Source organism: Simochromis diagramma, unplaced genomic scaffold, assembly GCF_900408965.1.
Source record: "Simochromis diagramma unplaced genomic scaffold, fSimDia1.1 OVJJ01000753.1, whole genome shotgun sequence".
Classification (NCBI taxonomy): Eukaryota; Metazoa; Chordata; class Actinopteri; order Cichliformes; family Cichlidae; genus Simochromis; species Simochromis diagramma.
Genome location: NW_024387523.1, coordinates 4,193,794 through 4,220,392, shown reverse-complemented (window position 1 = coordinate 4,220,392; position 26,599 = coordinate 4,193,794). Strand labels below are relative to the sequence as shown.

Genomic DNA, 26,599 nt, shown 5'->3' with positions numbered 1-26,599 from the left:
AAACCACAGCAGCAGCAGCAGTAGGTCAGTAATTAATGAAATCAAAGAGCTGCTCTAATGAGAGACAAAGAGCACTTCCCTTACTGATGACTCCCCCCTTGGGTAAACAAGAACCCAACAGGACAGAATGCAAAACCAGGAAAGTGCACACTATGTGTCTGTGCAAACACACACACGCAAAGTTGATTTTCACAAACAATAGGTGTAAACACGCCAGGGCAGAAATGAACAGTTTAAATCACAAGCGCACACACAAATTAAAAAAAATCGTTCCAGTCCGGCGAGAGGGCACAGCCAGCTTATGTTCCTCATTTGTACCACTGTTTGTTAAGCGCTACAACCCTGCCTTTCTCCTCCTCTTCATCCTCCCACCAGCCATTATCCCATTTCATTTCTACACAGCATATTGTTTATTTACTTATCGCCGGGCAGATAATAGAACATAATTAATCGGCTAATTCCTCATTTTTGTACGAACCAATTCTAATGTTTATGCAAATGGACAGCAAAGCAAGACTGGCTCTACAGCCTGAGCTGACAAGCTGACTACTGGATTTAATTATCAGGGCTAATTACTTGTTTTCCTCTAACTGCTAACCACAGGGCCACTGTTACTACACTTCCCTGGGTGCTAATGCCTGCGGCAGCTGCTGATTCAACTGGAAGGACCAAGTGGTGAGAATGCACCACAGGAAACAAGGATGTCTTTTTCTCAGCTTGCCATTTTAAATTATCAGTTTGTTGTCTGTCATAGTAGGATACAGTTGTGGGTACACGGTAAGACACTTGGTTAGTTGATTATTGGACTGAAGACTGAATGGAAGCTTTTTCAGTTTTGGAAATTGGTGCCGTTTTAGTTCCAAAAACCTGATGAAATTTGGTTAAACAATCCAGGGAACTCTTGCATATGACAACAAAAATAAATAACATGAGCTGAATATTTAGTAAAAAGGTTCTTTTCTTTTTTTTAAATTGGTGGCCTTTTAAATTTCTGACCACAGAAAAAACTGCTAAAGTTTGTCTGCAGTCCCTGTAATATTAGACCAGCAGTCCCCAACCATTTTTTGCGCCATGGACCGGTTTATGTCCAACAATATTTTCATGGACTGGCCTTTAAGGTGTCGTGGACAAATACAACAAAATAAAACCAGCACCGCTACCCAAAAAAAGAAGATTTATTAATAACACACACACACACAGGGAAACTGAGTTAACAATAAAAACCCTGAAAACCACAAATTTTGACACCCAAGCCTCCAGTCTCACGGCCTGGTACCAAACAACTCACGGACTGGTACCGGTCCGCGGTCCGGGGGTTGGGGACCGCTGTATTTACATTTTTGCTATGGAATAACAACACAAAAATCTCCAATATGATGTATATGTGCAGTGAGTGAACCCTAATTTATACTTTTTTTTGGAGGGGGGAGGGGGGGGGTTTGTTTGTTTTTTTTTAAAGAAAACTATCTGATGAAAGAGCCACAGAAGATATGAAATCATAAGGCATAATTAAGCATGATAAGCCCAAGAAGAGTTTAGCTCCTTGTTTAATTTTGATGGAAGTGTATAAAGTCATTCACACAGCTACGTGTTTACCTATATCAGTCCATTATCTCATTCAGAAGATGTACCATGACCACACACACACGCACACAGACTAGTTTTGAGTGCGTATCGCTTCCCATGTTGGTTTACACATGCATGGATACGTGAGGTAAACGAGCCAAAACCATGTCCTCAGGACAGACGTGGTTAGCAAGAGATGCGATGTGTTGAGTGATAAAATCTGCAGATGGGGCCCCGGGCAATTATAGTTCATCAACATGACAACTCAGCTCCCACTCATCATGCCACATTAATACACACACACACACACACACATGGAATATTTACTCAGAAACAACATTTCCATAACCAGTCCTGACTAATAGTTCTGAGAGGTTGGCCTTTTAAAATTACACAAGCAGGTCTAATTTTAAAAAAAGTGGCACGTACACAGAATCTCGGTTCTGTTATCTGTAATGTTCTCAAGTTATAGAAGACATAGTTACATGTAATTTAAGTAAGGGTAACTGGTACCAGGTAGATTTTTGCACTTTTTTTTAACAAATAAATACAAAAAAACATCATTGAAACTCAATGACTTCCATACATTTAACTGAAACTTTTATCCTTTCCATAACCAGGTCGGGTTTATACATAAACAACACTAAATATTTACCACAGAACTGTCATATGACTAAATGGTCTCATATTAGAAACAATAACTTAAAAATAATCATGTCATTCTTGCAAATGAATGTTTTGCAATTAAATTTAAGTGACTTGTGGATTTTAAGAAATGCTTGTTAATTAACATAAAAACCACTTAAACCTTCAGTTATTAGAAGATGAAGACAGACATTTGGCATTTTTGTCACATTAAATACTAAAACAGGCTAAGAAAGTCCACGTCTTGTTTTTCTGCATTAAAGTATCACAGCAGCACACAGACAAACACTTTGCTGCTTTTCTACATCAGGCGTCAGGGCCTGCAGCTGGTGTTGTGCCCTGTGCAGGTTAAAAGGGAAAGGTCATCTCTTTTGACCGCTAAATGTACCTTCAACACCTTGTATCGAACAATCACAGCATCAGGCACAGAGCTCAAAGGTCACAGTCCCAGGAGCTTTAGCCTATTGAGTGAGGGGTTGCATCGGCACGGTGAAACTGCACACGAGCCAATCAGGACACACTCAGCAGCATAGAGTAATTTAATCAAATGTATGTACACCTCATTTTACACACCAGAAAACCTTCAGGCTTTTTGTACCCCCAAATGAAATTCAGGGATGATGGATTGAGTGAGGGATTTGTTCACGCCTTTTAGCACTTACACCGATGGCTATAAACAATTTTGATATGGGAAGAAAACCTAACCAACCATCACATGACCACGGATTGGAGTTTGTAAGAAAATTAAAGGAGTGAAGAGTGATGACTGGATCCATAATGCAGTTAAGTTTAAACTATTTAAATTAGGGATTTTGAAACCAGGCTTTACTCGTTACTGTCTATCTTTTATGCTTTTCAATTTCAGTATAAAGATGGAGGTAATGTATGTGACTACTTATATGTGCTATTCGTTTCTGCTAAACGACTATATAATAACCTTTGAGAATCACAGTCTGGCATCATTTACTTCATGCACAATTTACTATAAACTGTTACCAATATGTCTTACAGTCACCACTGGGTTAACTTCCTCACTCTGGACTCCAGGGAGCAGTTGGTTCCATGAAGTAGGTCCAGACCGCTTGTGGTCATGTTATAGATGGCTAGAGCGGAAAGAACGGATGGAGGGAAGACGGGAGATATCAAAAAGGGGGACAGAGGGGTGGGTCAGGAGGAAAGAGCGATGGGGTGACAGAGGATTGAGACGATGAGGGCAGAGCAGGGTCACGATTCCATGACTGCTGGAGCCCTTCGGATCGGAGAAGCATGGCACATGGCATCACTAATGAAATCTGTGCCTTCACTCGTCTGGCAGCGAAAACCGGGAGGGGCTGGATGAGTCAAAGGAGCTGGAGAGAGAGAGTGATTAAAGTGGAAAGAACACAAGGAAAAACAGGTGTGTGGGGTGGAAATAAGAAAAAGTAATAAAGAGCTGAGGTAGAATGATAAAAGAAAATAATTAGGAGAGAAAGAATGAATGACGGAGGAAAGAAGATGAGGAAGAAATAGAGGAAGCCTCATCTCCATACACTGTGATAGCAGGCAGATTTGAATTTAGGGCCCGTCGTTCATGGAGCCCCTATAAATAGGGACGAGGAGCAAACACCGAGCAATTTTGTCGCAATTCCAAACACAATGCCTGATTGAGGGCAAATTAAAATGCAAATGCAATACTTCCATTTTTCCAGATTTCGCCCACGAGATAAACGAAGGGCCGCTGTTCCTTTCATAAAGTGTAGAGGTGTGTGCGAGTTTGTGTGTCAGTGTGCGTTTATTCACAAACGCGTGTGTATGTGTTTGTTTGTCAAGTTTGAAATGAGAGGAGACAGGAGGGAGACTGGAGGTGAGGTTGTATAAACAGATTAGATTCAGTATTGTCCTCTCCGAGCTGCATTTCAATCGTCACCGTCTTTTCCTTTCCTTCTGCCCTTGTCCACCAGCAGTTTCAATAGACCTTTAACAAGCTTCACTCGAATTAACAACGTAAAAGAACACAGTCCCATTAGTTTAATAAATCATAAAATAATTTAAAAAACTTGGAACTGTTTATTTGACAAAATGCAAAAAGTCCACTGCTCCTTATACCTAAATATTTGGATTACAGTGAGGATATTAGAGGATTATGAGGCATTTTACAAGCTGGCATAAAACAGCTTTTATGAGCAAAGTGTTTAATGCTTGACAGAGCCTGGTTCACCCCCTTAATTGTTGCAAAGCCATCACTTCACCATATGTATTCGAATCTTTCCAAGTCACGGGGTACAAACATATTCGACTGCTGTGGTCACATGGTCTCACTGAGCAGAAGGTTCGTAGTACAAGCCAAGTGGAGGGCAAATGTTGATGGTAAAGTGCCGCCCAGTAACCAACGGTTACACTGTAGATCGAGGTTGAGCCGTGTACTGTTTACCAGACAGATACAGTAGGGTGTTTTAACCATGCAGAAAGAGGGAAGAAAAAAAATGAGATCAGACCCAATGACAATTTAAAACAGAAAGTGACAGGCAGGCAGGGAGAACGAAAGAAGAAAGGAAAGGATACAGACTAAACCAAACAGCTTTTGCTTTAAGCTACTCTTTAACTAACTGAGCTGAATTTTTCATCAGCCTCTATTCTCAGGGGGTGGCCGACTAAAAGCAAGCTTTTGCTGCGTCCTCTCACTGCGTACGTGTCCCTGAGTGTGTATGTTTGTAGGACAAGAACGACTGTCAAGGCAGTAAGTCACATAAGTCTGTCACATGCGGACTGTGAATGAGGACATGTGATTTTTTTTTTTTTTTAAACATAGCTTCGCAAACTTTGAGAAAAATGGAATAGAAAAGTGTCAGTTTACAAGGACATGCTAATATATTCACTATTAACTTTGTGCTGTTGGGCACTTTCTAAGCTCTTAGTTATTTTTCCATCCCCAAGGAGGCCTGGTGAGAAATGAAAGGAATGACAGACCAAGGAAAAAAAAGAATTTTAAAAAGGGATTGCAGACAACAAAGAAGAGAGCTGACATCTACGAGAAAGATCAGCGCCGCACTCTAGATAGCGGAATGACTGGAAACGTTGTTTATTCTAATATTACTGCAGGATTGTGTTTAATTATTTTTATATTACTTGTCAATAGCCAGTGCTTACACTTAAACTTACACAGATGAGCTCAGATGAATAAATGTCAATGAAGCACTGATCAGACTGAGTGAGAAGTGAGTTCTCAGCTTGGGAGAAAAAAATACTTCCTAACATCCTGAGACACCTTGTACGTGTAATGTGGCCATTTTTGTCCGCAACTGATCCCGAGACTGATGATCGAAGAAAAGTCCTCTTAGTCATCTTGGCTCGATAGAGGACAGTTTGTTAATTAACCCAAGTCTTGTGTGATGCAGTGTGAGTCAGACGTCTGAGCGATGCCACCACTCTGCTTCATCATCAACATCCCCAGAAGTTGAGAAAAAAAAAAAAAAAAAAAAAAAAAAAAAAAGAATTCACACGCTTCAACTGCATGATATTAGAGGAAACCTTTTGTGCTCATTTCAAACTCCATATTTTTTTCATAAAAGTGGGCTCCACTAGAGTGGCTTTGCATGATTCATAGTTCAGTAATCCTTATTTATCTTATTGGGCCTTTGTGCAGCCTGTCACTTTATGAACTGGTGGAAAATGCCCATTTTAACTCTCTCTCCTCTGACTTTAAGCCAACTTTTTTTCAAACTTTCTTCTGAGTGGCTGCCTCTCGCAAGCAGAAGGTTTAAACAGCAGGTGGGTGGGGTTGCTGTTGTTCACAGCCAGACATTAAGGATATAAACTCTCGCTGGCATCATACATAACCAAGAGCAGGGGGAAAAAAGAACACTGTCTGAAATGATTTTAAACAGCTTTTTGGCTCACAGGGTTCACTGTTAATATTAACACAAACCACCGTAAGAATATATTACAAGAATGAAGAAAAGTATATTTGATTCATTTGATTAAATACACTAAAAAAAAAAACATAAATGGAGGCCAAATGTTGCCAAATTAATGATAATAATATTGATTATAATAACTTTTGGCTTCTTGGTGAGTTATCAAATGCTAGTACTGATAGTCTGTGTACAGCACACAGCACAGAAAACAATTACATTTCAGAAAGAGATAACCAATTTTCATACGCATATAAATCTGTACAGTCCGGGCCGATGAACAGGCTACTATTGAATGCTTTAGTGGCATTTAGTGATTTATTTGCAGGCTCCTTCAAATAACCTCCATTACTTTGCCCCCATCCAAAACATAGACACACTCAAGACTTCAGAGGCAGGCAGGTAATTTGCCATTAACTCTAGCCACTCAATCCCTGAAACACTGCCAACTTCAATTGTGTTAGTGAGTTAGATAGACTAAGACAATGTGAAAGAATGCGAGAAAGAAGGAGGGAGAGAGATGGGGGGAGGGGGGGGGGGATCAATTCAGTAAGCAAGACAAAGTGAGTGAGAAAAAAAAAGGGAGGGAGGAAGGCACTTCCTTTCACTTCCTTTGCCAAAACATCCTTAGTTGCCCTGGAGACAAAATCTTAGTCACCTCAGCTCAGCACCAGTATGACCATCTGACCACTGTAGCATCACTTAATAACAGCCACATATCTGTACTATATGTACATAATCAGGCAGTGTTTTGTGCAAACATTAATTGATCCACATTTAATCCAGTCTGAATAGAGGAGAGGGGGAAAAAGCCACAGTCTAAAACCCACAGTCAACAGAGTTCGCAGAGCAACGTGCTATTGTGTTGTCTTGTGTTTTGTTCAAATGCAAATTCTACTGCAAAAAATTAATCTTACAGGCAGAACAGGAAGTGTTCAGCCTGAAGAATAAGAAGCCCAACCACACATAAACAAGCAAAATGGGAGAAATTGCCTGCATCACTTTTGCACACAGAATAATGCTAAGTAACCCTATTAAAATTATTTAAATATACCCAATACATGAGCTTCCACTGCTTACGTCCAGACACGGACCTACTACACAACAGCCACGCACAGCAAATGCATTAAATGTGAGGGCAAACCAATTATTGAAAATAAACCATTTCCTTGCTAAGGTACACTTGCAGACGGATATGGCACCACACACCCTGTCCTCAAGAAATCTTGAATAACCATAGCGAGCTCTTTAGCTAAGCAGGAGGGTATATGCTGAATAAACATGTAGCACTTTAAGTGCCTAATTAAAAGAGAAAAGAAAGCTTAAAAATATTATTAAATAACTCATATTCCTATCACATGTAATATTGATACTACAAGTCTAAAATGTGACCAAGCATGTGTGACTTTGTCAGGTTGCTGTCGAGGTGGCAATCTCCAAACCAGATGTTGGACACCATAGGTGAAGGGAACCCTCAAGCTGAAGATAGAGCTCTATCAATCTTGGTTAGCCTGTGGGACCCTGGAGACAGCTGACAGGTTCAATGAGGCCATGGAGCAAGCCTTTTGGGTTGAGATCAGAGTGATTTTCACAAACCGTCAGATGACTCAGGAGGGGGAAGCAGCTTCCTACCCAGTCTTAAGAGCTTCAAAAAAAGAAGGCAACTGGACCACTTTACTTAAAGAAGTCCAGTTGCGACGACTATCGTGGCCTGAATGACTGAGAACCTACACAGACAGCTTTCTACCCACACTGTGTAGGGTGGGGATGGAGTGGTGCTGACCTCGCATGGGGATAAGCCATATCGAATGAGTGTTTGCCCTTCCCCTTGTTCCTCAAGGGTCTGGATGTTGTGGGGCTCTCCCGGTTGGCTCACCTCTGCAACAACATGTGAAACATGGGGACAGTGCCCCTGTGGTGGTGGCAATAATAATAATAATAAACCTTTTTAGAAAAAAGTCAAATAGACTCAAATATATTTCTGTCTGTTTGTTGTCAAAGATTCCTTCCTGCATCTAAACGTACAATATTTATTGTGGTTGGCCAGACAGAAAAACTGTTCTGTTCACAGTTTAATGTGTCTGTGCACATAACACCAGACTCACTGCTTTCTGCACTGTAAGTGCAGAGTTTCTCGTTTCACTCAATAAGTGGATCCTTGCTACACTTATTTAAGATGTGCTTTACGAGCAAACCAACCAAAGGCAATAACTTTACTCTTAACAAGTGCTAACTATATTTAAATAACAAGTAGATTTAAAAATCTAATTACATGAACATTTGTCTGCTGTTATCAGATCACTGGCAATGCTACATAAATGATTAAGAGAGTTACATTGGAAGGTATGTTTATGAGACTGATTGCAATCACTGGGCACCCAAAACAGTTAGTCACGCATGCAAAGGTTTGCTCGTCGTAGCATCTCACACCTGATAAAGGAAAGCCCCAGTAAGAAAGTGTGCTTTAGGGTGCAACAATTTAGATTAGCCTTTGAATCCACCTGAAGCACCCAGCTTGTACTTGCAACAGTTGCTGAGGTTTATCCCCCCTGTGCCACACAGAAACAAACACACACACACACCTTCCTTCTCCCCTTTGCTTGTGCAGTTTTCTCTCAGCGGCTTTGGCTGCTACAACTTGATTTGCACATTTTCCTCTATGATATAGCATCTGCAGTCTTACTCTACTAGTTCTTATCCTGGCATCCATCTGTGATGTGAAAAAAAGCAGGATTCACCTACTTTACTGAGTCTGTATATTGCTTAGCCTTCTTTTACTATGCCAGTGAGAATATTTGATGCTTCAGGCATGATCATACACTTTATAAGTTCTGAGTGACAAAATTAGAGTACATGAGATCTCACTGCGTCAACGTAGCACAGAGAAAGAATTCTGCCTGGTGCTCACATTGTTTTGTTGAAGAGAAACTGCTGGCTGGTCTTTGAAATAACAGATTAATAAAATGCCAGCCTCTTTGATTGGCTGTCTGTCTGACAGATAGACAAAGTGCTATATGCCTCTGACTAACTTGATTATCAGCTGATTTTTTTTTTTTTTTTTTTGATTGACTGCTGGCTGCCTCACTAAATGCAATCCTGGCTAGCAGTATTAGCGGTTGCTTGCTTTCCAGATTACCTGACTAAATGACTGGTTGTTCAGCCAGCTGGTTAACTGACTAACTGATTGGTTGTTTGGCGTGCTGATTGGCTGGCAGACGAATTGACTTGTAAACAGGAAGGCAACATTTAAAACAGAGGAAGCTGAGAAACAACAGGAGCACACTCCATCCAACCATCCTGCACTGATGACACTCTGATTGCAATCAAACCCAGACAAACAAAAATATTCACGTGAGTGCACACAATGCTACATGTTCAGAAATATACTTAAAGTCAGTATAATAACATGAATGAAGGCATGCACAAAAAGCCTAAGGAAAAAAAAGTGGCATCCTTGGGAGGCATGGTGGTGATTTTTGGATTTTGTATGTGTAAGCCTTCTGCCACAATAAAAAAAAAATATAGTTATACATGGTTATCTGTCTCTCTATATTGGGCCTATGATGGACTGACACCAGAAGGAACAGCTCCACTCCAGGTGTGTTAATGAATTGGATAAACAATTAAGATATGGATGGAATGGACAGAATCGATATAGTTAATGTGCACCGAGAAAAGGAGCTATGGTGATTATTTATCCTAATGAATTAATACTGGATCTGTCCAGATCAGCTCTGTGCCAAATTTCAGGCCAGGTCATTACCCCCATTATCTTCCTTATCAGCTCTGCAATTAATTTTTACTTAGTCCCTTTTCTTCTTTTCTGCCACTTTTGCCCTTTCTCCAAATTTTCTCAGCATCTCCAGTTCATTTCCTCTTCCCCTTCCTTAGTCACCCCTACAGTAAACTGAGCAGAATAAGTTTCATCCACCCCCCACCCCACCACTTAGCCTATTACTGTCTTTTTCATTCTCCTGTGCACTTTTGATAAACTGAGCTGATCTGGTCCCATGCTGGTATGTTAACCTTCCTTGCCACACACCACATTACATCCTCTGCCACCTACAAAGCTCACTCACGCCCAACCTCAACTGCTGATAAACTGAGAAGAGCAAGTCCCATGCTGGCATGTTAACCTGCCTTGCTCACTCACCTCATTACATCCTTCGCCATCTACACTTCACATACTCGCAATCATTCGCCCTCAACCTGGTCAGTAACACCTTTCATTAGAGATATTCTTCGCCACAGGGGGCTATCACTTCAAAGACGCCCTGCTTTCCTCTTCTGTGTCTGTGCTGAGGGGGTTCCAATGACAGGGTGCATGGGAGGGAGAAACAGGGTGAAAGGGGTATCATAAAAGTGACTGAGCCGGAGCGGCACGATTTATGTATTTATTCATCACCAAGGAAGCTGCGTATTAAAAGGTCAGGCAATTTTCCAGGTCAGCGCCCAAACCCACACGGTGAGGAAGCAAAGGGATAAAAAGGACAGGAGGAGAGGAGAGACAAGAGAGATAAAGAGAGTCAGAGCGGCTGAGATGGCAAGCCGGTAAAGGTGATATTGGCAGTTGGACATACATCAGTGCGTTCACACTTGAGGATGTTTGTGTGTGTGTATAAGCCAACTTTACCTGAGCACTCTGCATAGAGTGTTTGTTTGTGTGTGCAAGAAAGAGAGTGCATGTATGGCACGTGTATAGATTCACTTCTCTCTGCACACCGGCTGTGGTTAATGAGTTTGAAAGGTCAAACGCCTCTCAGAAAGATTAATGGGGTTTCCTATACACAGGGTAATGGTTTACGAGGTCCAGCCGGACACATTTCCAACATGACGGCCATTACCACCACAGAACAGAAGAGGAAGGAGGTATCACAGGTAAAGACAAGGACGACATGAAACTGCTGGGCGATCACCGGGTAGAAAATAGCGTGCGTTAGTCATTCTAATCTATATCCTCGGCCATCAAAATGGCAACCATTCCTGTGCATGTGCACACAGCTTGGTAATTGAGATGACATGCATCACTTATTGCAATAGGCAGCAGCACTCATTACAATACTTTTTTTCTTTTCAATTTACAGTTTCAACAGGAATAGTGTTTTTCTTGAATAAGTTTAAAAATATCCTAATTGCTACATATTCTTATCGCAGTCATTTATGAAAACCTCCATCACTTGATGTGTTTTTGAGCTACTCTATTTAGTCACAATCACCTTTATCTAAAGGTTCGGTGACAGCACAGGTATTTTACAAGACTCAGTAATCGGGTAAGAAGCTGTTGGTTGTAACATTTTAAAATGTCTCTATCCATCTCTGATGTAATCAGATTTACTTTATTTTGAATAGCTAACAATTTTTATTATTCGTTAATCTTGATGTTAAACACTACTCTGTATACATTTCTGGTATTTTAGCATTTTATATGAAGCCTAGATTCTTATTCGTTGTGCAGGAAGGCGTCACATCAGGTGATTTTTCTTTTCTAGCATCACCTGACCTCAAAAATACAAGCAGAGTCAAAGAATTATCTTCAGTAACAAGTCTTTACCCCTGACCTTCACATCACTGAGCCTCACAGATAAACTGTTCTCAGCAACCCTTTTAAAGCACCTTAAAAACCTACACGAGTGTAGGAGAAATTGTGATGTTTTGAAAACATCTTTTTGAAACAGCTTTTTTTCCTTGCTTCCTACACTTGTGTGAGTGCAATCTATTTCAACTTCTACATGTTTGACCAGGGGTGGGCAACTCCAGGCCTCGAGGGCCGGTGTCCCTGCAGGTTTTAGATGTGTCCTTGAACCAACACAGCTGATTTAAATGGCTAAATTAGCTCCTGAAGTTCTCCAGAGGCCTGGTAACAAACTAATCATGTGATTCAGGTGTGTTGACCCAAGGTGAGATCTAAAACCTGCAGGACACCGGCCCTCGAGGCCTGGAATTGCCCACCCCTGTGTTTGACTATGCATAATCATTGTTGATGAGTTACTGTAGTTTATATCTATATGAAATCAAATATTCCTTGATTATAATAAAGGAAATTTAGGCTGTATTTTACAGGAGTACATAGCATCCACTCATTTATTTCAACACATTTTACTAATCAAAACACAGCCTTGTGCATAGGCCTTGTTAAAAAAGTCTGAAGTGCTACAGTTTGACTCAGCTTAGAACTGCCTGTAACTGCCAAAGCTGCTATATCCCTGCAGTTTTGCACCAATATTACATAGCAGGACATATTGGAAGCAAGCACCACTGTAGAGGGGACAGAAAATCAGAGAAATTTAAGAAGAAGCATAATCCAGCATTTAATCATGTAAAAACTACTGAGTGCAGAATGATGTACAAATAAGTCAAAGTATTTTGTCCCCTGTCTTATGTGTACAGTCTCATCAGGTCAAACATGAAAAGCATTAAAAGGGAGCTTTCACAGGTCAGTCAGCCTCAACCAGAGGTAGCAACGCACACACTCACACAGCAGAGGAATGACAGAGAGACGGTTGGGTTCACTAGAGGTTTCAAGCATGACATGCGTATGCATGTTTGCTGGAGAGTACTGCTGAGAACATTTGTGAACAGCCTGAACAGAGTACAAGCCTCAGTAGGTGTGATTTCTCATGTGTCCCTAAAACATGCACAGTGTGTTGCTATTTAGGTCACGTCACTCTTACGTAACATGCGGTGGACGAGTGGATAACATTGCCTCAGCTGCTGCCAGCCTGAAGGTTCCAAAGTATGTTGAAAGGACCTTCAACCCAAAAACAGAATTCTCAGTATTTTTTAATATATTAATACGAAATATTAAACTTGAAATATTGAGCCCAACTCAGAGAGCATCAGCTGTTGAAGCAGGTTTCCCAAAACATCACATATTGGGATGAAAAGTAAGTTTTACATCATGGGCCACTTACAACCAACTTTGATCTTAAGTGGATCGGACCAGTGGAACTCCTCTTTCTGTCGGCGCAAAGAAGTTTAACTACACTTCGATATTTTAATATAAAGTGCAATTAAATTAAGGAGACAAAAGAAGTGCAATTTCAACAGTATACCTCAGCTTTTCTATGTGATAAATAAACTGTGTTCCAGAAAATAAAAGAGGTAGAGGTAGAAGGAGTTTAGTTACTCATTTCCCAGACTGTCCTGTAATTATAAAAGAGAAAGATTTTGTTAATTCACAGAAAATGACCTTTTTTTCCCCCCACTGTGGATACACTTAAAAACAACCAAATATAATATATAGTAGATAGAAAAAATCCCTGTTTATTCACTATCATTTAATTATTTACCTCTTACTTAACTACTTTGTACGGTGGCCCTGAGAGGCCAAATGGATTGCAACTTAAGAAAACACCAGCAATAAAAAAAAATGCTGCGAAAGCACACAAAACACAACGGAAATAGGAAAAACGAAAACAGAAATTAAAAAAAAAAAAAAAAAACAGATTTCCAAACGCACAAGGGAAGTGTTTCTGGGGAGACAATAACCCGACGCACCAGTTGCAGGAACCAAAACATGTTAGGTAAGTGTGTGTTAATCTCATGATTCATATAATACTGATGACGGATTATTAGACTAATAGTCAGGCTAACACACTCACCTCTCATCTTTTCTTTCCTCGCAAAACCGATAGATCCTCCACTTCTTTTAAGTGTCTCCCAGCGCAATTCTTAGCATATTTTGGTTCCTACAACTGGTCCGTCGGGTTATTGTCTCCCCAGAAACACTTCCCTTGTGCTTTTGGAAATCAGTTTTTTCCTATTTTGGGTTTTCCTATTTCTGTTTTCTTTTTTCCTATTTCCTATTTCCGTTGTATTTTGTGTGCTTTTGCAGCGTTTTTCTTATTGCTGGTGTTTTCTTAAGTTGCAGTCCATTTGCTGGGTCAATTCTGGTACACAGGCCATAGGTTTGACACCCCTTAACCTCAAAGGCTTTGTGGAAACTGAATCAGTATTATCTCAGGTAGGCCAAAATTGGCCAGATGAATCTTCAGCAAGTTTGCTATCACAAAGCAAAACAAGGTCCAAATTTTAGATTTGTAGCACTAACAGCAGGGTGTACAGTGGGCTGTATGTCCACAACAAATGGGAGAGGTAAGTAAAATTGCACAGCATTGATCTTGTCATTTTACTTTTTTTATATCTGGTTGGTGCATGCCTCTGTCTGCATCTATGTGCTTTATACACATTCCAGGAGCTTTATCGCCTCCACGACAGTGTGATGTGAATGCTGTAAGGCCACAAGCCTCAATTGAGGTTGATGGTCTCTAAGACAACACTTTAAAGGGAGGGCAACACATTTAACCTCAAGTTACAGCTCCTTTCCTAACATTTTCTACCAAAGCATGGTTCCTGATTTAAAAGGAATTGGTGCAACAGAGCATGCATTATCAAAAAGTCACATCTGCAAGTGGGTAACCACAAAAGGTCATTTTTCGCCCAGGGCTGGGTGATATCAAGTTTTAAAAGTATTGCATATAGCACCGCATAAAGCGTGTCTTCAGTAAAACACCTCCAGTGTTTGCAACTTACTTCTCACTGCACTCTTTGACTCATGCACATCTGCCCCTATTATCCCCCTGCATCTTAAGCTTGTTCTCAAAATTCTCCTGAAGCAAGAAGGCATAAAGAGAGCTGGTTCAACAATGAATAACTCAAAGTTGAAAGCTCTGTTTTAACATTAAATATACACGTGTGTAAAGAGACACTAAGAAACACAGTGACTGCACAATCGAGGCAGCAGTACACAAACAACTCCTTCAACATGTGAAAAAGGAAACTGAAAAATATTATTTACCCAGTTGGGTTTTCAAGGGCATGAATTTTGGACTGTCAATACATTTGGCCTGCAGCTCCTAGAAGTCTAGAGATGGAATGAGCAAACTCTTACGAGCTTGAAATACTTGCTTGAAATCCAGCTTGTTTTTCATACCAAAGCCTAAATGAGTGGGTGATTTTGTTTTCACCACTGGTTTAAAAAAAAAAAAAAAAAAAAAAAAAAAAAAAGGAAATGAAATGAAATGAAATGAAATGAAATGCTGGGAGTGTGAGGGTGGCAGACTGACTGAGCTCCACCAAGTTGTCAGTTCAATTCCCAACATGCCCACCCACATCAAGTCTCTCGTTAACGCTGTTACTGTTTACTCTCAATGCAAAACACCCTGAGCAGGAAAGTCTGCCAAGAGCACAGTTACAGCTTCTCACAAATACACATCAGTAGCATTTATCAACTTTAGACATCTTAGGACTGAAACGCCTGCCAACAAGTGCTCCTCTAATCCATTAGTATCCCAACAAGAGTGGCAAAAATGAATAATGTGTTCAGAGTATCCATTCTATCAGGTAGAAATATGTCTTAACTCTGAAAATCTGTGGGTGGTCGGAGACGTTTTAAATTTATTTTTTCTTTTACATTTACACTTTTTGCATATAACCTTTGAAAAACCTTTAGAAAACAGGCCCTTGAGATGTTTACATAAGGCTCTGGCATGAAAGCACATGTGAATTCACTGAAGTATGTCTCATTTTTTCTTCATTTTGGGCTTCAAGATTTTTACTTTGCACTCTTCACATCTTCAGCATTAGAGGATTTCTTTTACTGTGCATACTCATAACTACACACTCTCTATGATGCAATAATATGAGAGAGTTTAAGAAAATTCATGATACTACGACAGTGTCCGTTTTGGTTTAGTGTAACCCAGTTTTTCCTCCATGTGTCTAGAATTTACAGATGTTCCCTAAAAAATGCACATGCTTAAACACAGAGGTTATACATACTGTGATCCCTGTTAAGATAACTATTTCTGTACTTTAATGTTCTTGAATTTTAATGAGTTCAGGTTTTGAAAATATAACCACAGCATTTATAATAATATTTTTTATTTAATAAAAATGCTAAAGTCCTCTTCCACTTAGCACTGTTTGGCCAGGTTTGTCATTTAACTCCAATATTTAGTGCGCCTGCGTCAGCCAGCATGCAGCCTGTTTCAGCTGCCCCTGCTTTTTGTCTCCTTAATTTAACTTTTTCTTACTTTTTTCTTTGTCCTTTACGTAGTATTTTAGAGTGTTCGTTTGTTTTAATAGCTTTCTTTTGATTACATAATTCCCTTAGGGATCAATAAAGCATTCTGATTCGGATTAAGACAAAATGCAACATCACAAGATGCTGTCAGCTTAAAGAAAGAATGAATTCAGCTACTGTAGATTCCTAAGCAAACAGCTCACTTTTTTTTCCTGCTCTTTTGCAGAGAATCATCTGCAGCATGTCATCCTCTTTTACCCACAGCTGGAAATTTCCAGGCAGGGAAGAAGGTAAACCTGTTTCATTTACTGAGAAGAACTACAGTTTAAGTGTTAATAAATACATGAACTGGCTAAGAAAATGACTCTCAGCTCGATGTTTTACAAGATCTAAATGCATATGACACACCGAGTGACAGTCAGATTAGGGTTGAATGGTCAGCTGCAGACCTGAACATTGTAGGGAATTCATATTGTTCACACTTAGTTGGAATATTTCCAGGATGTTTTCTGTCCCCTGTAAAAAAAAAAAAGTGGTGTTATGGTGGCATAATGTAAAGTTGAAACAAAAGAGTCTCTGCTGTCAGTGGACAGATAGCACTAACATTCATACTCAGTTTCTGATTTGATAGTTGTTTGCAATGTAGATCAGTTCAAGATCTAGCTCTAAAAATCAGAGGGGATGGAAGTGGGGGTATATTTTTAACCCCATTAAGCGTAAAAATAATTTAGCAGAGACAGAAACATGAACATCCACTTTAGCACATTGTATACTGGTGTACTGCCAATACACGCAAAGCAAAATAAGTAATCGAATGCTACCATTGACAGCTGTTAAACAATTAACTCACCTGGTATTTGTTGCTTGCATTGACACATCCACAAGAACCAGAACAGACATTAAAAAACAACAAGTAGAATTTCAAAGCAGTTTCCTACGGGTTGAATGTTTACTTGCGACTGTGGTTAGCTGCCAACAGTTTACTGATGTGACTGTAAGTCTCACGAGCAGAAGTGCTACAGTTTAGAAAAAAAATGTTTTGAATGATCTTTTTCACTATTGACAACAGATGTAAAAGAGACATGGAAAATGTTTGAATTTCACACTGCAGTTACACATACCTGGGTTTCTTGACAAATTAAAAACATTATTTTTGACGGTATGCCCACTGATCTAAGTACAAAAATGCAAGACCATAATGTAACATATAACTGAAACATCACTTAGTCCGTTAGTTGAGAAATGCTCCATTATCACTGTCAACAGAAGTTTGAATGATATGCTTCCATTTGTGAGTGATGGGTTTCTTTTATTTAATGCAGTAAATTGAAAATCGTTGGGTTTTCAACAGTTTACCAAAAGACTGAAACGTGTAATGAGATCATCTTGGACTTTAGGAAATTGTAATAGACCTTTTTAAACATTTTAGAATGTTTAAAATCACATATTCAAATTAAGGAAATGACTTGTAGGATTAATATGCTTAAAATAATCATCACTTGCAGCTAGTAACTAACTAATTAACTATGAATGTAGCACTGTGTTCAAAATATAAATTATGGTTCTTTCTTAATATAAACGACTATTAAATATGGTGGAAAACTGCAAATAATGCAGAGTTATTATAGAATGGGAAACAGAATAATTGTAATTTTCACTTATTTACTATCTGAAAAGCATAAAAATAACTGCTACAATGGCGCTGAGCTCAAACTAATCTACCCACAGAAATAGGTAGAAATAAAATGATGTAACCATTAACAGGAGCAAAACGTCCGATTTCTCAAGCTGTACACAAATGTAAACGTTAAATATCCTTGCACTGTAGATAAAAGTTTTTGATTCATTTCATACGGTTCGGTTTTATTAGATTTGTATAGCGCCAAATCATACCAACAGTCACCTCGAACACTTTATATTGTAGGGTAAAGACCCTACAATAACAGAGAGAAAACCCCAACAATCACACGACCCCCTATGAGCAAATTACTCAGGACTATAAAGCACTATATAAATGACAGGCAAACAACAGTTTAAGAATTGTTTTATAATGTTTTTTAGTCTCTCACTGAGGTCTATTTAATTTCCTGTCTTTGCTGAAATACTTTTGCTGCAGCAACGATTCAATTAACCCACACGCAAATTAATAACATTTCATCTCATTTTAATAGAATTTACAATGTCAACAACAAGTTGGTCAAGCTACATTGCACTTTGATTACGCTCTTTCCAAAACTGCACAGTCTAAGGATGCTTTTCAGTTCTCTTGTAATAACAATCACAGCCAAAGTATGAAAGCCAAAAGGGAAAAAAAACAACCCAGACATTTCTCTCACGTAACATGGCTGCAAGCCAATGCGAATAAGTATGTGAACACACATACGGGCTGTGGTATTCATATGCATAGATAACAGCTGAAGGAGAGGTTTCAGCATAGATTAATCAGTTAAATGAGCAATAAATGTGTAGTCCATCTGCACTTCCTTCATCTATCATAGACAGCTGCACAAAGCCCCTTCGTAACTGTCCAATATGGCTGAAACACCTGCTAAAACCCCCATTGTTCCCTCCTACCTCTAAACACACACAAAGATTGCTCTTTTTCTCTTCCATACACACACTCCCACCCTCTAGTGATAGCTCATTCTTGCGGACCCAGCAGAATAGCCCAGATCCTATAGTAGTCTCTTTACACTACACTGGACCAAAAAAAAAAATAAATAGGTGACCCCTACTGGTATCCAATACACATACATTACACATCCACTCTCTTACACATGTAATTCATCAGCCTTTCAATTCCCGTGGAGTGGGGGGTAAATACGAATCTGGCTGAGCTGCTGAATTGACTTCTTATATTAACTCTTAGTCTGTTTGATCACATGAAACTTACAAGCATTGTACAACAATGAGTGGTGGCAGCTTACAAGGCCCTCATCTCTAGCTCTCTTCCAACCGCCTTTATTCCCCTCCAATTTTCTTTCTCCCTCCTACCTGTGTCCTTAGTCTTGAACTCAAGACACCGCCTCTCCCCTTTCTCTGCTTGTAACACGTAATTTTTGGGATGAGGCTCCACCATCTCCCTCTCCCTCTTTTAATTTCACCACACCTGTGCCTCTACCCTCCCTTCCACCTCAGCCCTCGTCTCGTCTTTCCAGAAAATGACAGTGTCCCCGAGGCCTTGACAAGAGAGCGCTGCACTGCTACGCCTGCCATCTTCACAAATCACTCTGACCTTTCATACTCACAGAGGTCAGAGTCATCTGATCTAACATGCACAGGTCTAAAGCAGTCCTTGCCAGCCAACGAGATGGTCCAGTGCATCGGTCCAGGGCCGTGGCAGCAGAGCAGAAATAACCTTGCAGTAATCACAGGCAATTAGCTCCAACTGATGCCTGGGAGGGTGGATAGCTACCCCTTTGCCAGTCTGGCAATAGCTGATGATCCCAATATTAGTAAATCAGATTGCTTCTAAGCACTAATTATAAGATTTAGTGATGATATGACATAGGAGTACAGTTTAATAAATATATAGATGAATTAAACTGCTTCCAAGTCAACAGAAGTATCTGTATCTAGATAAAGCTGTTTTTTGGCATTATAAAACGTTATCTATGTAATTGGCAGGCAATGTGCAAACATTAATCCAAGATTTGCCTGTCCTACTTAAACCAGTGCTTCAGTGTTTTAGCACAACACTTAAAATCAAAGATCTGTGGTCAACATCGGTGCAACAGTGACTGTGATAACACTGGATCTTACACATTCCATAATAATTAATAAATAATTTCAGCATTTCTAAGATTAACTGTCAATATTTTGTTTTCAGTATTTCTGTTAAATTGGCTATTTTATTAAGGTTAAAGAATGAGGTGCATATGTTACGGTTTATCTGTTGCTTATGTGTCTAAAATGCTCACAATAATTGCTCTGGGGAAAATAAAAAGCCTCACGTTACTTGTGTTAAAGTCAAACTTCAGACCAAACACAATGTAGATTTTTAAAGCGGGGCTGCTGCGGACGAAATAAATGGAAATATGCAGGTTGAAGCAAATTCTTCCTGGGCAATGCAAATAGAGGTGAAGATGTCACTATGCAAGATGAAAAATGCTTTAGCCTGAGCGTTTTTCTCATACCAAAACCTACTGACTTTACTTATGCATGGGCATACAGACACAAACTGGGGTAAATATAAACATGAAAGAACCACAATTCCGGTTAAGGTCTGGGATCACTGGCTGAGCTGTCCACAAACGCACCTTTTACACAGTCAAAGGGTCAACAGGTACACTGGCACAGAATTCAAGATGTAGTCTTATCTCTGTTTTAATGCTATACCTTTCTAGCATGTAAAAACCCCACTGATAAAAAAAAAAGTCTCTGAAGAAATCCATTAGAAAATGTTCAGTTCAGTCTTAGTTCTAAGGGTCAGTCGCTGCATTGTAATGAAACAGGCACTTTGGGTATGTATGGATATTGTGGATCTAGCATTAAACATGTTTGATCATAAAAACACTAAAATTGTATCACCAATATTTCAGTTTTACAATGCATTACGGTAAATAATGGTACCTGTAAATATGAAATTAGATATGGCATGCCGGTTTGGGAAGAGTGCCAGTATAATAAGGCTCTAGGTAAACAATAGACTGCTGCATGTCTGCCAAGAGCATAGTGCAGGCAGTTCACAACAGTCATTCTGATGCAGCGAGCAAGTGAACAAAGCTACGGTCCCACAAACAGGATAAACTCACAGGTTACGCTGCAGTTTCTGAGACTCTTCCACCTCACGTTTTTAATCACTCCACTCTTCTCTCACTCTGCCTCTATTGTTCTGTATGAGGGTTGTTCCCTCTCTCAGCTTAGGACAGGATGGATGGATGCAGAGGGAGAAAGGGAGGGAGTGATGGAGGAGAGAGAAAGTAAATGAGATCCCAATGAGATGCCAAGGTGCGTTAGCGGTGAGGTGTGGGGAATGAGAAAAGAGACCTGAAGGGAGGAGGAGTGGCTAGATTGACTGTGTGTAATGCGCTAGAGTACGATGGTGGACACCCGGCTCTGCCTGTCGGAACCCCCTGGTCATATTAGTGTTTGCCAAGTCAGCTCAAGAGGTTGAGCACATGCACAAGCAGGAAGAAGATGGAGGAAAAAAGAGGAGCAAAAGAGAGGAGAAATAAGAGGGTCATGTGTGAGAGGACGGGGGGAAACAAAGAAAAACAGGAAGAAAGAAAATAGAGGGAGCGCTAAAGGAAGGAACAACAACATAAGAATGTAGCTGCACATTAAAGAGGCAGGAAAATGCTGCTGGCACACGAGGAGAAATGAAATAAGAGCACAGAAATAGTAAATGATATATAGAACTGGGAATAACAGCTACTGAAGGATTAGAATAGGCACAAGGGCAGACCAAAAAAGGGAAACATCAGGAATGCTAATCAAAGAGTGTGTGCATATAGATATATGTATATATATAATGCAATGCATTAGTAGATACAAAATTTCAAATGCCTAAACGCACAAATGCAATTCTCTGTTGAAAAGGCCGTCGTGTGCCTGAGCTTCTTGGTTAGAACTAACAGAATGCGTGTAGACAGGTGGGTAAATTGCCTCATTTAATGTGGATATAATGGGGGAAAAAAAGTGGAGGGAAAAAAAAATCTCCCCTGTGTTTTCCCCTATCTCTCAAATCCTTACGAACAGCGAGAAGAATTGCTGCCAATACAAGCCTTCAGGAGCACATTGCTTTCACAGCAATTAATCGCTGTCACAACATCAATTAAACAAAAGCTAGCATCCAAATCCGGCTACCCAGCATTCCAGAGAACCAAATCAATCTGGCAATGCTCTAGAGGAAATGTGTGTATGGGTAAACGAAGAGTACAAATGTGGGCATGTGACTTTTCATATGTGAATGAGTCTCTGCATGCGTGCCCACAAAAAGGGGCCTTTAGTACCAAAAAAATGCCACACCATGTACATGCGAACAAGTGTATGTTTCATTAGAAAGCCTGCATGCAGGTGCAACGTGTGCATGCCAAGTGAGTGTGTGCATTTGACCGTGGGCTGCATGTGCACCAGTTCTGCTCTAATGTGTGTATATATATAATGTATAATGCATAATGCGTGTCAATGATGTATGGGTGTAAAGTGTGTCAAGTGTGCCAAAAGTAGACTACTTTTCTCAGAGTCCATATTGGTTACTATACACTACAGCTGCATGTTTGTTTGTGGCTTTACACCTGAACCAGAAGCCAGAAATGCATGTCCATTCAGCAGCTTGGGTTAGGCTGAATGATTAAAATCTCAATTTGTCTACAATATCTTGGATAACTTGCTGGTGGTGAAAGTATTTACCTGTGGCAATCAGCCAGGCTGCTGGTAAATCACTGGACCACAGCAGTACCTTCCCAGCTCTCTCGCACACCTCAGTGCAGATGCAAACGGGCAATTAAACAAGCCAGCAATCCACATCCTAATCCCACATCAGCATTAAATCTATATATAATCCCCCACTGAATCACACATTGTTCTCCTGCATTACCACTGTTTCATAACTTCATTCAATGCCGCTGAAGAGCCAAAGAGAGGAATTAATGCCGCCGCCTCGCTATTTAAAAATTGATGAAGAAAAATACAAGGTAAAGTGAGCTGAATGGGGAGATTCATACAGTCAGATAAGCACTGAGTCAACATCTTATAATGCATCCCGTGGTCCGCGTCACAGCTTCAGTGACTGAGTATGAAAAGACAAAGAAACCAGTTGCACAAAGATGCCGCGACGAAAGCCTTCCGTACAAGTCATATCTTTGTGGCAACAGCCCGAGGATTTCTTTTTCATAACGAGGACGGCTGTCTGAACCAAACTCACTTCCTGAATAAATCATAAACTAAATGTTAAAGCAAGCACCGGCTCTATGTGGGATCACACATCTGTCACAGCGCATAGTCTACACTTTGTGCTTTTACAGCAAAATCTTTAAACTTGTGCACATCACTATTTTTTGTCTAAGTTTACCATCTAAACTCTGCAGCACTGCTGTTAAAGAGTAATCCGTTGTTTTTGTTTGCTTGTTTTGTGACAAACTAATAAACTAAAGTGACGTGTTTGTCTGTGTTAAACTGAAAGATTAAAAAAATCTGATGTATTATTCGGACGCTTGAGAGCCGTCGCTTTGAATTCAGCACAAATGCGTTTTCTGTCACACTACAGCTTTTTCAAACGCATCTATCGCTCCATTATCTGGTAATCACCGCCTCTCCATCTATCTCTCTAATGTTTTTCTTTTTCTTTTGTTTTTAATTAAAAGACGGTTTTCTAAGTCCGCCAACATTAATTTCCTCTCATGCACCTGCTTCTCATCACAGGATAAGTGCAAATGTCAAACTATCTTTACCGCGGACATCTGTCTCCTGATTAAGGCTGCCGTAGCCAGTTTGGGAACAACCGATCCGTTAATTTTTTCACATACCTTCTTCTGCATTGTAGTCTTTCACTTCGTTCAGCAATAATATCCAAAGCACCGAAATCAGCGTTTTACGGAGATCCATGTTTCTCTGACCAGTTCCGCGGGGCTCTTGTCATCTCTCTCCAGCCTGCGCGCAACGCACCGCAGCAGAGACGCACTCAGTGTTTGAATCGAGCGAATGCCGTCTGGGCAAGTAGTGCGGGATCCGGAGAGCCACGCGGCCTATTTGATATCTCGGGGGAGGGTTCTGAAGGGGAGATTGACATCGAGCGAGCGCAATGAAGTGGGACGCGGAGTAGTGGGTACTGCAGGGTCGACCTATCAAGGAACTGCAACCTGGAATCTTCACGCCAGGTGTTTTCACTATCTAGAGCGAACAGACCCGAATCCGCAGTAGAGCTCCGTTTTCGCATATGTCGATGTCCTCACAGAAAGTGACGTGAGTAACTTTGCTGAGTAAAGACCAGGGATTTTTGGTAGTTGTATCATGACGTGTGTTAGAGTTTAATGGGGATTATTTGCTTCTGTTTTCAAAGTATTTGTTCAGTGAGCAGCAATTCTGAGAGTAATGTGCAGAATTGAGGGGACGTCCTGAGTGGGAGGGTAAGGAGTCCTCGCTTAGCTGGTGTTGTTTCATTTGGATAGTGCAGGATTTTTTTTTTAATAATATGTATGTAAATGTAGCAAAGCAAGATTATATATACAACATATACCAAATATAATTTAAATCAAGCTAATTTAAATCAACATTGTAAAGGTTCATGCTTTACTTTTGGTGGCTTTGAAAATACAGAAGTATTGAGCCAGCTTAGGCAAAAAGAAAAACAACTTTAAAGTTACACAGTGGGTTTTAATCTAATTAACAAAAACAGTTTAAGACATTACAGTCTTTTCCTTCCAATTAACACACTGACTTGAGATCATTTCTGTAATGAAAATCACTTTTCTCCCCATGAGGGCTACATTGATTTGGTGCTACTTAAAGTGAGGAGACATGCTCATACCATTCTGCAGCAAGTAAGTAATATTTAGCCTTTTACAAGGTTTGTTTGTGCCTCAGTTTGAGTCCTTAAGACAGCAAGATGAATTAAAACAATGAAAATACTGTTTCAAGGGTTTGCATCATTGTAACCCAAAGACTATCACTTAACAGTCTCTTGTGTCTTCCCTCACTGTCATAGCCACATGCTGAAAGACAGTGTACACACACACACACACACACTACTTTGAATTGATCACTCTCACAGTTTAGCTTGGAAAGCAATACAGTTTATTGCAGATTGTCAAGCGAGATACTGTTTTTGTAAAGCGAGAACTAGTGATGTGAACACAGGTTGAAACTCCAATCAATAAAATCTTTTCTGAACACTCAGAAGCTAGGCCTGCAGGAGATTCAAAGGAGCATCTTCCCTTTATACGACTATTTTTAAAGAAACGAAAAAGAAATCATCACATGTGCTTCATTCAAAATATGAGAACAGATTGATCTCGATGGCATGAAAAATGTCTCTACACAAGCACTTCATATGATTGTTTCCATATAGATTCAGTTATTTTGATCTTGTTCATTTACATGTCTAACTGTTCTAGGTAGAATCACTCATTTTGTCACTTACTTAAACTGAAATTATAGCTGCATAAAACCTGACTTCAGAGTTCAAAGAAGCTGAAAATAAATAAGTAAGTAAGTGGAAAAAAAAGTAAACAGCCTATAGAAATGCCTCAGTGATATCCACCACTTTGCAGCTCTTCAGTGTATACTACCAACCTTGGCTATTTAGCTACTTTTCCAACTTTAATGACATGGTAATTAAAAGGGTAGTCAGCACACCTAATTTCCCCCTTAAGCAAGTCCTGCAACTGCCAGACATAAAGCAGCTCTCTAATAAATGTAAGTACTTTTAATAGCGTGCACACACTAAGCTCCCCTTTCGTGCAATTGTATGCAAGCACACTCTGACACAGTACAGTGTACATTCTTCCTCCTATATGCTTCATAATACACGGTAAGAATCATCATCGCAGTTTTCACCCAGCCCCCTCGCTATTTCTGCTCTCTCTACTCGACCACAAGCTCGCGCACACACATACGTATAAACACACACTCACACACAGATTATGGCCCATCAGCCTGACTGATCCTCCCCAGCAGGGGGGCTGGTAGCCTCAGCTCTGGGAGCTGATGAACATGATCATCTGTCCTCCTCTGTGGTCATTACTCACCAAGGACAGAGGCCAACAGCCCCACTCACTCATTCTGTGTCTCTCAGAGTCCATTATGTACATGCACACAATCGTCTATTTTTTGCTCTCAGTTTCACATCACATATCTACCACTTAAATGTCTGGCAAATTTCAAAGCTTAAATTCAAAATGTGGGATCACATTTGCTGTGGTTTTACCACAAAGCCCACGTGTCCTTGTTCAACTCACCTTATCACGCTTCTGTGCTAGCAACAGCCAGTGATGGGGTATTATGTTTTTGGCTACTCTGGCCAGCAGATTTTCATGAAAAAAAAGGGGTATTGAAGGAATTTTGAATTTGACACACATAATCACAGGGCTTCATGGGTGAGCTGGTTGTATTTGGGTGGTCAAAATCCAAAGTTCAGGCCTCTGAGGGCTCAGGAGGTATGCAGCAGTGATAATAAAATTTGACAAAAATGTCCGATTGGATAAATCGATGATGATATTAATATCTGAAAAGTCAAAGGTAAATTTCGTTGTGAGACTGGTGACAATGAAAACTGTGGAGAGTGTGTGAAGAATCCACCGCCTAATATCTTTGCAATTACATTCAAATTTTAAACCTGCCATGGTTAAAACTTTCTGTTCTATGAAAATCAACTGTACCTCCTGGTCATTCACTTAGACGGCAAGCATACAACTGCAAGGGAGTTATACTTTTTTAAAGTAAGGAATATTGTGTAGTTTAGTACACACTAGGGAGTGTTTTTGGGGAGCAGGATGGTAACAATAGAACAATAAAATAAACTATATTTCCCACA

The 26,599-nt window shown here is 40.0% G+C and overlaps 1 protein-coding gene across 2 annotated transcripts in view; it reads right to left on the bottom strand.

Moving 5' to 3' along the window:
• The window catches only part of LOC120726362 (ephrin type-A receptor 7-like), a 154,739-nt gene extending 130,679 nt beyond the window's left edge, over positions 1-24,060 (bottom strand). Inside the window, exon 1 of one of the 2 annotated variants that reach the window (XM_040019876.1) lies at positions 23,595-24,060. In XM_040019876.1, coding sequence (XP_039875810.1) covers positions 23,595-23,673 — 79 coding nt within the window. In that variant the 5' untranslated portion in view covers positions 23,674-24,060. The remainder of the gene's footprint in view (positions 1-23,594) is intronic. The other variant, XM_040019877.1, reaches the window with a different exon arrangement.
• Between the last annotated feature and the right edge of the window lie 2,539 nt (positions 24,061-26,599).